The sequence below is a fragment of the Bos taurus genome, chromosome 24 (genome assembly GCF_002263795.3).
Source record: "Bos taurus isolate L1 Dominette 01449 registration number 42190680 breed Hereford chromosome 24, ARS-UCD2.0, whole genome shotgun sequence".
Taxonomy (NCBI): domain Eukaryota; kingdom Metazoa; phylum Chordata; class Mammalia; order Artiodactyla; family Bovidae; genus Bos; species Bos taurus.
The window spans coordinates 45,452,767-45,464,461 of record NC_037351.1 but is presented as its reverse complement, the minus strand read 5'-3'; the positions used below and the strand labels follow the sequence as shown (position 1 = coordinate 45,464,461).

At 42.4% G+C, this 11,695-nt stretch overlaps 1 protein-coding gene across 6 annotated transcripts in view; it reads right to left on the bottom strand.

Annotated features, from left to right (window-relative positions):
• Window positions 1-200: 200 nt before the first annotated feature.
• The window catches only part of SLC14A1 (solute carrier family 14 member 1), a 56,671-nt gene continuing 45,176 nt past the window's right edge, over window positions 201-11,695 (bottom strand). For 5 of the 6 annotated variants that reach the window (XM_005224114.5, XM_010818814.4, XM_005224112.5 and 2 more), the window contains 5 exons: window positions 11,259-11,451; window positions 9,144-9,291; window positions 8,805-8,939; window positions 3,914-3,963; window positions 201-2,262 (listed from right to left, as the gene is read on the bottom strand). In XM_005224114.5, coding sequence (XP_005224171.1) covers window positions 2,089-2,262; window positions 3,914-3,963; window positions 8,805-8,939; window positions 9,144-9,291; window positions 11,259-11,451 — 700 coding nt within the window. In that variant the 3' untranslated portion in view covers window positions 201-2,088. 6 annotated transcript variants of the gene reach the window in all.

The following is an 11,695-nucleotide window of genomic DNA, read 5'->3' as shown; positions in this document are numbered from 1 at the left end:
TGAGGGGATATTGAGGGAGAAGAGCTCATAAATCAGAAATTGAACATGGTTTTCTCAACTATGCATCTGGTGCTATTATGAAGTATAAAGAAAGGGAGAAGGATTCTAGTATTAATAATACATACACACCTATGCAGGTGATTGTTAATATGTACAATAGCTATAAAAGACATATGACTGAAACAAAATTCACACAAAACTGAGCTGTGAGTATAATTTATTCATATTCTTACATAGAAATTTATTATACAGGCAATAGAAAAGAATACAAATGCCCCCTAAGAAGATCAATAAAATATTTGCTAAAATTGTTAGGATAATACTTAGTAACAAAAATAGCTTGAGAAAATGAATACTATTTAGACAACTTACAAGGTTTGAAACTGTTCCTGTTTGCAAGTCTGTGTGTGGGCATGGGAAGAAAGTCAGCCCACGAGGGCTTCAGTGTGAAGATGGGCTTGGAGACACAAAGAGGCTCTGGTTCGCTTAGCCATGCCCAGGGTCTCCAGGGCTGGTGATCTTTGGTCTGCTTGCTTTTTTTGTCTGTCCCCTCTGAACTCCTATTTCTCAAATTCCCTAACAAAAGAGATTTTTCAAACACTGAAAATTTAGTTTTTTTCACAGAAATGTACATGACTCTATGACAGTTGCAAAGTCATGGTTTCAAAAGGTCACAGGGTTTTTAAATTGAAACAGTGTTTTCCTGAGAAAATGAAAAAGTGAACTTTTCCCTAAAATAATTGTGGGTTTACTTCCCTTCTGTTCCTATAGTTTGCACTGACTACTTCAAACTCAAAGAAGAAAAAACCTTTAAGATTCCAGTTTCACTTTCCAATCCTCTAAAATTCTGAAGCTTCCCACTGCTGTATTCAGCATGTTAGGTTATAGAATCTTTACAGGACTGAAAGCTTACACAAACAAAGCACAACCGGAGGCTTCTTTATCCATATTTCTTTTTGGTGGTTCAAATACCATTGGTTTTTGAGTGAGAATATTGTAAGTGTTTAGAAAATAGTGAATTTTTTTAAAAGTAAGAATTAAGCAACTTCTAAGCACTCAGAAGCAATCTGACACTAACTTTCAGTCTTTGTAATACATGACATCCTTAGATGAATTGAAAATGTGGCTTTAAAGGGCCCTTGGATGTTGATGATTTGATATTTGATCCCCTGTTTTTGTGGCCTTTACAGAATCAATTTAGGGAATAAAATGAAAATAGCTATGCTGAATATTTTAGAAAAATTTAACTTTTCTTTAATATCTAGGAACTTTATAGCCAGGCTTTATAGCCAGGAACTTCTTTTATTTTACCTCACTGAAAACAAATCCATTCTCACAATAAAAAGATAATAAGCTACCTAAAAAAATCCTTTGCAATAACCAAGAAAAGTGATAATACAGGATAATTTTGATGGATGGGATCCCATTCTCCCTCCTGCAGCTCTGCCAGCCTGAAACAAACCCACCGTCTCCTGTAAGAGAATGCCACACACGGGGGACAGCGTGAAGGCTGTTCTGTTGAGGACCTGGGGAGGGAGCTCAGTGATGGGCCCTGTGATGTTGACCACAGTTGTAATGAGTAACTTGCATTGATTTTAAATCTGCCCAATGGCTTGTCTGGGAATTGTAGGCTGACTTTGATTTTGTGACTGTGAATTCCATTCACTTAAGGCTTATAAAGATTATAAGAGATTGGTTTTATAGAGATTAATTTTTAATTAATACTGTTAACCTCATGTACAATCAAACACCAAGAGTATCAATAAATATCAATAATTAGCTTTGGTCTTCCTTCCTCTTTCTGTTGGAACATTCTGACTCTATAAGTATAGTACAGTCTTAGTGCCAATGCCCTACTAGGGTTTAAAATTCCACAGCCAGAGGACATCACCTTGGTGTGTCTTGTCACTTGTTCAGGGATGTTCTGGAGTCTGAAGGAGATACAAAGTGAGCATAAGAACAGATCACTAATGGTTTAGTATGAAATTTGTTACTAGTAAAAACAACAGTTTTGAAGCTCTGGAAGTCAATGGGGCAGCTCGTCAGAAATGACTTGTGACCATCCACGGCTGTGGATGGGGGCTGCGTTCACAAAGGCCCTTGAACCGTCCTTTTCCTGGATTGTAGGTAGAAGATGCGGTTTTCCTCAGGATAAGTGACTTTACTGATGGGCATCTTGTAGATGTTGGGGTTTTTTGTGGTCAGCAGGAGGAACAGTAGTGTGGCTAAACAGAAGGGCCAGGTACCAGATGGCAATCCGACCTGCAGAAAGAGACAAGCCACACACTTCTTTAAGATCCTGTTGGAAAGCTAACTTGCACAAAGCACAGGCTTCACACCACTGTCATTCAGCTCAGGAGATAACTCTCTGGAGGCACGACTCTGGACTCCACTTGTCCCCATGGAGACTGAGTCTAAGATCTCAGGACACTCGGCTCCTAAAATGTCAGCATGCACTCCTTAGGGATGATGCATGCCCTGCCCTCCCTCTTACACAGTCAGACTTCCTGCGAATGTGCACATTCCAGCGAATGTGCAAAGATGACACTTAGCCCCTAGAGATGATACTTAGCAACCACCAACAGCTCCCGACCTCTCATCACGTCCATGAGGCTGTCTTTGATGACTTCAGCTCTCTCTCCCCTTAGCCTCTGCCCAGACCAGGTCTTGGAATCTATTTGCTTTACTTCTTTTTGTTTCATCTCTCAAACAGACTCTAAACTCCTTGAGGGTAGCTCCTCCTTCTGTGCGTCCATGACAACTCAAGCAATTCTGAGCATACATCATGTACTTGATTAGGTTTGGCCCTATAGACTCCCCCGCCACCAACCCGGGCGTGATGGTACCCAAACTTGACTGCACGTCAGAATCATCTGGAAGAGTTTTAAAAAAACACAGATAACCAAGCATCATATAAGATCTACTCTACCAGAAATGCCAAGGTACAGGGCCCGAGGATCGGGATTTTTCACAATCTCCCTAGCTGACTCCGTTCTGTAGCCTGCCCAATTCTGGCTTGCAGGCCAAGGTCTGTGAACTTTTGTTGGGGTGTGAAGGGCCCCCCAAGCTCTAAGGCATCTCATCATGCCTGTAACAGGGCTTTGACATTCCACCATAAAGATAACTGTGTCTCCAGAAGGACCCTCCCAGGTCAGCTCTCTGTGTTGCTGTGAAGAGGACTAGATGCGGTCCTGCCCCACTGGCAGCCATGACCACGTCTGTATGGATGGACAGTTACCAGGAACTGGCCTGGCATCCCCTGCACTGGTGGGTGAGGAAGAGAACTGAGAGGTGGGGGGCCCCAGAGCAGCCGGGGGTACTGGGCTCCTCAGGGGAGGGGAAGGAGAAAGTCAAAGGGCTGAACAGTACTGAAAAGGAAGGAGAAGTGGCCAGAGGCACTTAATAGGCTTATTAAATAATTTAGGACAGGGGTCTGAAAAAGTCTTACTGATGACCGACTGGGGATTTTTTTTTTTAAAGACTAAGGGTATGAAAAAGTCTTGGCTTAATTAAAAAGAAATCTGGATCTTTAGCCAATTATCCTTTTCTTTCCTTTTCTGATTTCTCAACCTCTACATAGTCCCAGCTTTCTGTTTAAATAAAAGATATTCTAAAGTCAACTTTTTGACACTCAGAGTTAAAGTATGGACTTGATAATATACATGCTAAGTTTCACTTCTTTAAGACAAACAATCTGATATTTTTAGCAAGCCTGGCGATTATAGTTTGGGCTAAGGTTTACTGTGATGCTGGAGGGTAAATGAGGACAGGTGGGTCCAGAAGATGGACTACAGTGATTATCTGTCAAGCATCCTGCCCTGGGACGCCATTGAGGTGGACTTCAGGAGGGTTTCTGTATCATTGAAAACTGACCAATCACACGGATGAGAAAGTGAGATTAGAGCAAACTTACCACAGCCATCACGTGTGACATGCTGGCTCCCAGGTAGGCGGTGAACAGGGCTAGGAGAAAGAAAAGGCAAAGAAAGAGCGCTTGGACTCCTTTCAATATAAATCCCTGGAATGTAAACTTGTGCATTTTACCAGTGAGCCCAGCACCCTGGTGACAAGTCTGAGCTTAGAGTCAGCAGCTCTGGGTTTGCATCCAGGCTCCACCCCTTAGGAACTTGGAGCCTCCACTCAAAGCCCCCGTTTCCTCACCTGTACAAGGGGGTAATGGAAACCTTGCTCTCAAGAGTTGATGTGAGTGTGAAAGAGGATAATGTTTGGGCTTAGCACACAGTAAGTACTCAAGAAAGGTAGCTTTTCTGTGGTACTATTTACTTTTTTTGCTGTTATTGCTAATATAATACTTAAGGAAAAGGCCTTCCATAGTAAATACATTTCCCCATTATTTTACCCAAGCATAATTAAAATGAAACTTATGAATGTTCCTTGAAGTAACATACAATCTCACGGCATCTGAGATTCTCAGATCAATGGTTAGAAATCACAGCTTAAAAAAACCCATGGTATATGTATATAGAAGGAGATAGTAACTCAGAAATCAGCAGAAACTGACCACAGACCTGGATTCCTCTTTGTATGAACATTTTCCCTAAAACCGTTAAGGTCGGCATACATGTCAATGAGTTAACATCCTGTGTTTTTATTTACTTTGAGCATGAATTTTTGAGAGTAGGTAATTTGAATACAGAGGATGAGATGGCTAGATGGCATCACCGACACGATGGATGTGAGTCTGAGTGAACTCTGGGAGTTCGTGATGGATAGGGAGGCCTGGCGTGCTGCAATTCATGGGGTCGCAAAGAGTCGGACACGACTGAGCGACTGAACTGAACTGAACTGACTGAATTTGAGTATATGTATGGCCTTCAATGTAAAATAACAGAAACAAAGAGCTCAGCTAACTAACTCTCAATTCTTGGGCCCAAGGAGACTCAGGGAAGCCCTTAGGGTTCACAGAGACCACCTGAAGAATGACCTTCTTATAATGGCCACATGGCCAACTGGGCCACCCACACTCACCATATGGTCTTCATGTCCATCAAGAAACACATCTGCTACTTGGGGGAGTTGGGTGGGGTGGTGGGAGAGACTCTATGATCTTTTACTTTACTATAGATTTCCATCCTTTTATTGATATTTTATCTTTTTATCCTGATGTTTTTTGTTCAATATTATACCTAGTTCTTTCACATATGAAGTGTCTCATGCTAACAGGAAAGGCTCATCTTTGGAAATGGTCTGGGCTTCAAATCGCAGCTCTGCCATTTTGTTTGTTAGACAACAAGTCACTGAACTAGGAATCTAGTTTCATTGTAAAAAGGCAGCTGGAAGAGGTTCTTTATAGGAGTAATGACTCTTAAATGAAATTATGTACTTTCACAAGCAGCAGCTATAAACTCATCTCTGTCATCATAGAAAAGGAGGTACTGCTCTGAGCAGAAGGGTTGGAAGATTTTCTCTGCTTGGCTTGGATAATTTCATCCCCACCCTCCCCATTTAGTTCATTCATTCATTCAAGAAATATTCACTAGCCATTGGCTAAGTGTGGAGACACCCTGTCCCTGCTCTCCTGAGCACCGGCTCTTTTATGACACGCCCCTGAGCACATGAGTCCTTCCTGCATTTCTCTCCTAGGAGTAGAGTAGCTTAATACCTATCAGCACCCAGTTGGTGCTTAAGCTCTTTCAATTCCATGTTGCTTTTCTTTCTAAAGTAAGAGTATCAGACTAGCTAATAGTTGTTGCCCATCATTAAGATGAGCTGAGTTGGGCTGGGAAAGCCTTAAAGTAGAGATGAAGTTCTGGACATCATGGTTTGGAGGTGATGACCCTAACAGTGTGCTGAGTAGCTGAGGGAGAGAAAAGGCCCTCTGCTTCCCTCAGTGGAAGGGAAGACGGAATCCCAGTTCTTCACAGACAACATCCCTCCCCACAGACCTCCATATGAAAGTCCTACGATGATAACACAACCTGTAAGAAGAGATCCAAAATGTGTTTACAGTTTGCAGTGAGAAAATAACAAAATTGAGGAGTTCTCTGGCTGTGCAATTTCTGGCTTAGGGGCACAGGGAAGGCAGATATACCAGGCTTCTATCAGAGACTCCCATGTCTGCTTCCTGATAAAGCCACAGGAGTTAATAAAAGAGGAGCTCTATAATAAATGTCTTTATTTATTTACGTTGGCTGACAAGTTTGATCTTTTGTTTGGTGACATGGGCAGGCAGAAACTTGCTGTGTATTTTACTGTGAGATCTGCTTTACAAGAGGGACTGGAGGTCTGTCTCAAAAGTTTACATCCGAAGATAAAAAGGACTGAGGACTGTGCCCAGCGTGGATGGAACAGCGCTCCCCCACGCTGCCAGTGGCACGGCAAATTCACACGGCCTCTGTGGGGTGCATTTGGCATCTGCTGAAAATACGGGGAGCTAGGATTTTGGCACCAGTGTCTGGGCTCTTAACTAATTCTATACTGACTTAACCACTGAACTAATAAAGAAAATCTGGATCCATCCAAAGGAAGGTAGGTATAATAGACAAAATGAAGGCCCTCAAAGATGTCCAAATCCTGATCCCCAGAACTTGTGATATGTTACCTTACATGGCAAAAGGGACTTTGCGGCTATGATAAAGTTAAAGATTTTGAGATATGGGATTAACCTTAGCCAAGTAGATCCAATGTAATCATGAGGTCCTTATAAGTAGGAGGCAGGAAATTTCTATCTAGGGAGTAGGATGAAGTGTTTTCACCTACTTTATACTCTTCTGTATTGATTGAATTTTTGTTTGTTTTGTACAACAGTCCTGTACTACTATAAAATTACAGAGAGAAAATAATGAAAATATCTCAGCTTTGGGGAAACACATTTGTAAACATCTTTGTCTTCTCCTTTTCCATGATCTGTGAAAAGACCTTCATAGACCTTATCAGCAACTTCTGCGACCAAGACAGTTTTTGCTTGATCTTTAAGGATGTGCTCAGATTGTCCATACACTGGCCCAGACCATGCTTTGCAACAACTGGAATTCCTCCTCTTACTTTTTAGGACTTACAGAAAAGCCACCCTTTCTAGGAGGTGCTTTTGGATGATTCTGAATTGTATTTCCCCCAGGGACTCCTGGCCTGTGAGTCTCTTGGTTCTGCATCATGTGGTCCCCACGGGCTTCTCTCTCTTACTTGCCTGGCTTCTGCTCTCTGTACACAGGAGCCACCTAGGATCTAAAGCTTCTGAACCCCTAGCTCTTCCTAGTACTGTCTGGATTGTACTACGAATGTTTAGTACATATTTTCTACTGCTACCAATAGAGAAAAAATACCGGTTTGCACCTGAGATAAAGGATGAAACCTCAGACCCATCTCAGAATAAAAGGGTTTATCCCACATGAGCTCAGGAGGCCACATAATCTGTCTCTACTTTTCTCCTTTGCCCTAAGCTTGTAAACAAGTGAGCAAAAGGTTTGACACGGCTTGTAGGTGAAACAGTTATGTAACTATAAAGAAACTGACAAAATAACATGTGAATGGCAACTCCAGAGCATCTGAGTTCTGTTAATCTTGCTACAGCATCAGATAATCAAAATTGAATAAAGCCTTAGAAATCCTTGGTCCTATCCCACATCCTGCCCAATGCAAGAACTCACTCCAAATCCTGCCTGACATGTGGTCCACCACGTTAATAATGGCTGGATTGATTAATGGTGATAAATCCAGCCATTATTGGATTAATGGTGATAAATCATCCAACTAATGATTGATTAGTTTGGTGATTAACTGAATCTTGGCAAATATTTCCATGAGATTACAGAAACTCTTGCTTGTTCCAATATCCTTCCACTCCTTTGTCCCCCAGGAAGGATCATTCCTTTCATTCTAGCATATTATCTTACATACTTTTAACTTGTGTTGAATTAGGGATGCTGGAAGCTATGGGTGAATAAGCCACCCCTTGCAATGGCCTGGGAAATGCATTAGCTTTTCAAATCTGAAGCACTTGAGGTCTGTTTTTACCTAAGGGCTTGAATGGTACTGAAGGAAGGGAGAGTAGCGTAGTGGGAGTAACTCTGGAAGTTGTTAGCAAGTATGGACTCTGGGTTTACATCTACCCCTAATGGATGCCTTTCAGTGCATCACTTTCTCTGCTCTTAGAACTCCAACAGTAAAACGAGAAGGATGTCATGGAGCTCTCCAGAACCCCTTCTAGCTCTGACAGCCTGAGTCTGGCCTGGAGCTCGGAAAGGATTAATATTACAGGTCTCAAAATGTGGTCCCCAGAGGAATAGCATCAGCACCGCCTGGCACCTTGTTAAAAATGCAAGCTCCTCCCCTGCCTCCCCGGCCGGCTCTAACAGACAATGAGTCCGGGACAGGGGCTAGGCCCCAGAAATCTGGGTTTTAACAAGGCTTCCAAGAGATTCTGATGTTTGCTCCCGTTTGAGAGCAGCCATATTAATGTGATTCTCTAAGGACCCGTTAATACCACCAGACCTGCCAGGAGAACTGGCTGTATTTAGCTTGTTTCCTTTCAGTTTCTTGGGTCAAACAATTAGTATGAAGAACATAGAGAAGTTGTTTGTATCCCCCACCAAATACATATTGTAAAATGGTTAATATGACCCAGCAGGCTCTCCAGTCTTCAACATGAGCAATGAGGTAGGCAGAGCAGACCTGGGTCCTCCCTGAGAGGGGAGGCCCATTGCCCTGGTGACACACTTAGCAGGTATCAGGGGCTCACACTAGAACTCCAGCTGTAGTTTCTCACACAGTTCTTTCTTATTGTTTGTTCTGGATTTTGATACCACAGTCACGAGCAACTTTTCCCACGTTCAGGGAATACTCACCACAGGCAAGAGCCAGGAGGTGGGTTTGCCAGGTGAGTGCCATGAACGTTCCTCCAATTGCAATGCAAGCTAGAGAGCTGTTGAAGCCCCAGAGTCCAGCGTAGATGTCCTCAAATGGAGCTGAAAGACTGAGTCCTATTAGGGAAGACAGGAGGGGTCAGAGCTTTGGACTAAAGGCAGGATGTTCTGGAAGGAGCCTGGGGGTGGGGAAGGCATCTGAGAGCTCCCATTGGTCCCTTGGAAGCAGGCCTTCAAGAAAGGTCTGGAATGTAGAAGATACCTGAGACAGCAACTGGGCGGAGGCAGTGCTCAGTATCTGGGAGCAAGTCTGACACTCACCTGCTATTATCCCCAGCAAGGACCCGATTGCAGCGTGCAGGCACATGAGTGGGGAGGAGAGGAGGATGGCGCCTAGGAAGATGCCCCCTGTCCACGGATTATCGCAGCCATATATCTGACCCACACCCACAGGCAGGGACTTCAGCAGCTGAGGAAACGATTTAGAAAACATGGCCATTAAAACGACTGGACAGAAACCCATAGGATACCCACAAACACAGTGCAATGTCATTTTAGATTTAGCGTATCTTATCTTTCAAGATCAGAGTTACTAACATTTACAATTCTCTCTTGCTCTACAGAAAAGTCTCAGTCGCTTTACCCCCAGAGACCCACCAGCTCTCCCTGCTGCACTCTGGGCCCTCCTTCTCCAGATCCCTTCGCTCGCTGGCTCTGTGGCCTGCACTGACACCTAGTTTTGGTCGCTGATAAGCTCCCGATGTGGGGTTCCTGCTCCCCACTGTGAGGATCAGCCACACCTCCCAGCGAGGATGGTAGGGACCACCTCTTACACTTCTATTCTCAACTCTCCATCAGTTCTCAGGCCAATACATCAATACATCTCTATGGTCAATAGAAGTATTATTACTCCCTTGCAATTCAGCTGTCAGTGCTATGGTCAGAGACCCAAAGTCAGATTATCTTATGAACAGCTCAGAAGCAATTACCGGCAGGTTCATGAATCAGGACCATATTTACATTTCTGTTGCTAGTGAGAACATTCATTAATTAAATTAAATTTTTTATTTTTTAAAATTTATTTATTTAAAATTTTATCTTACAAATTAATTAAAATTCTTTTAATTTATTTTTTTATCTTTTTTTTTCAGAGAGCATGTATTAATTTAAACCAAGATAGCTTGTTTCAGTTATCAACAACTGTTAGTCCTTAGAACACAAAAATATATTTAAATATCCTAATGATAGCTTTCTGGCTGAGTTCTGAACTCAGATAATGTGTTCACAGAATTGGAGTTCTTAAGAAGAAGGCACAAGGTTTTATTCAAGCTAACAAATGGTTTAAATTAAAATAGCTATGTAGGGTTAATAGCTTCTGTATTGGGCAGTTTTAGACAGCTCAACTAATGCTACTTTTTTCACGGGTAATCCTGATAAATTTTTAAATTTTCCTTCTGAGTTATTTCCAAATACTTCCATTCATTTTCTGTACAAAAGCTAAAGAAAAGGCTATTTGAACTCCTCACACTTTGACTGCCCAGCAAAGAGGACAGCAGAGGGGTTTAATAACCTGAGAGCAGGAAAGGCAGTCTCTTGACACTAAAAAATGTAAGGTTGATCTTCTTCTGATTTCAAGTGTTTTCTTTATTTTTTAATATTTGAGAAAACTTAGACAACTTTATTAAATAAACACCAATACAAAGAGCTGGAATTTGATTTGGGTCAAGCAGGCTTTTAAAAAATAGTACTATCCCTATACATGTTTATATTTACAGCATACATCCTAAGAGAATGGTTCTCAAACTCTGGCCCACATCACTGTTTGGGGAACTTGTTAAAACAGATTCCTAGACTCCACCCCAGTGATTATGATTTAGGGAGTGTGAGATGGAACTTGTGTTAATATTTAAAAAACAATGACTCTGATGCCCCTAAAGCTAAGAAATCTGAATTACTGTACATATTTTAGGAGATCCACCATAAGAAAAAGCAAAATAGAGAGGTTCTGAGATGGGATCTAACAGTGAGCAACCAGTTCTTTTGATTGGGGAAGGTAAGTCAGGGAGGACAGAACCCCAGGCTGCCGGCCCCTGCCTCAAGGGCTGGCCCCCATCAGATACCCTGCCCCTCCAAAATAAGGGCAAAGTTTGGAACAAAGTGTCAGGATTCCAGTGGAGCTATACTTTGGAGTTAGCACTGCAGGTGTTAGGAAAAGAGTAGGAAAAGTTAGTTTTGACCACACAGTCCTTTAAAAAAATCCCTTAGAACCCAAAGATTTGGAGTAGAACGAATAAGCTCTTAGACAGCAAGAGAAACTGGCAAGGGTACTCCAGAGCTGAGTCTCGTAAGGTCTGATGTCCACCAACAATTAACCAGGAAGTGTCTTCCAGAGCCCAGGGGAGGCGGAACGGGATATAAGAAGATAGTGTATCTTACCTGCAGGGCACTGAGGTCAGGCCAGGTGACATTGGGAACTGAGGTGACAGGTGTGATCAAGGTGCTTGGGAAAAATGGATTGTAATGTCCCGTGGCAGAAAGGTACATTGACAACGCCATATTGAAGGGCAGAGTGAAGACAGGCAGGTCCCATTTGCTCAACACGGAGTTCAAGGCACTCGAGAAAACTGGACTAAAAACAACAACAGAATAGACTGGAAGAATATGCATGTGACAAGCCACACTGATAAACTGAATATCTATGCTATAGAGGGGCTTTTTTTTTCATTACCAAATATGTCCTTAAAGTGTTGTGTTGGCAAACTTTTGACAGGAAAAAAAAAAATACTCAAACCCAAACACACCTGGAATAAATCCTGTCATAAAATAATTCTTACGTAAAGTAAAAAGCTGGAGAAGGCAATGGCACCCCACTC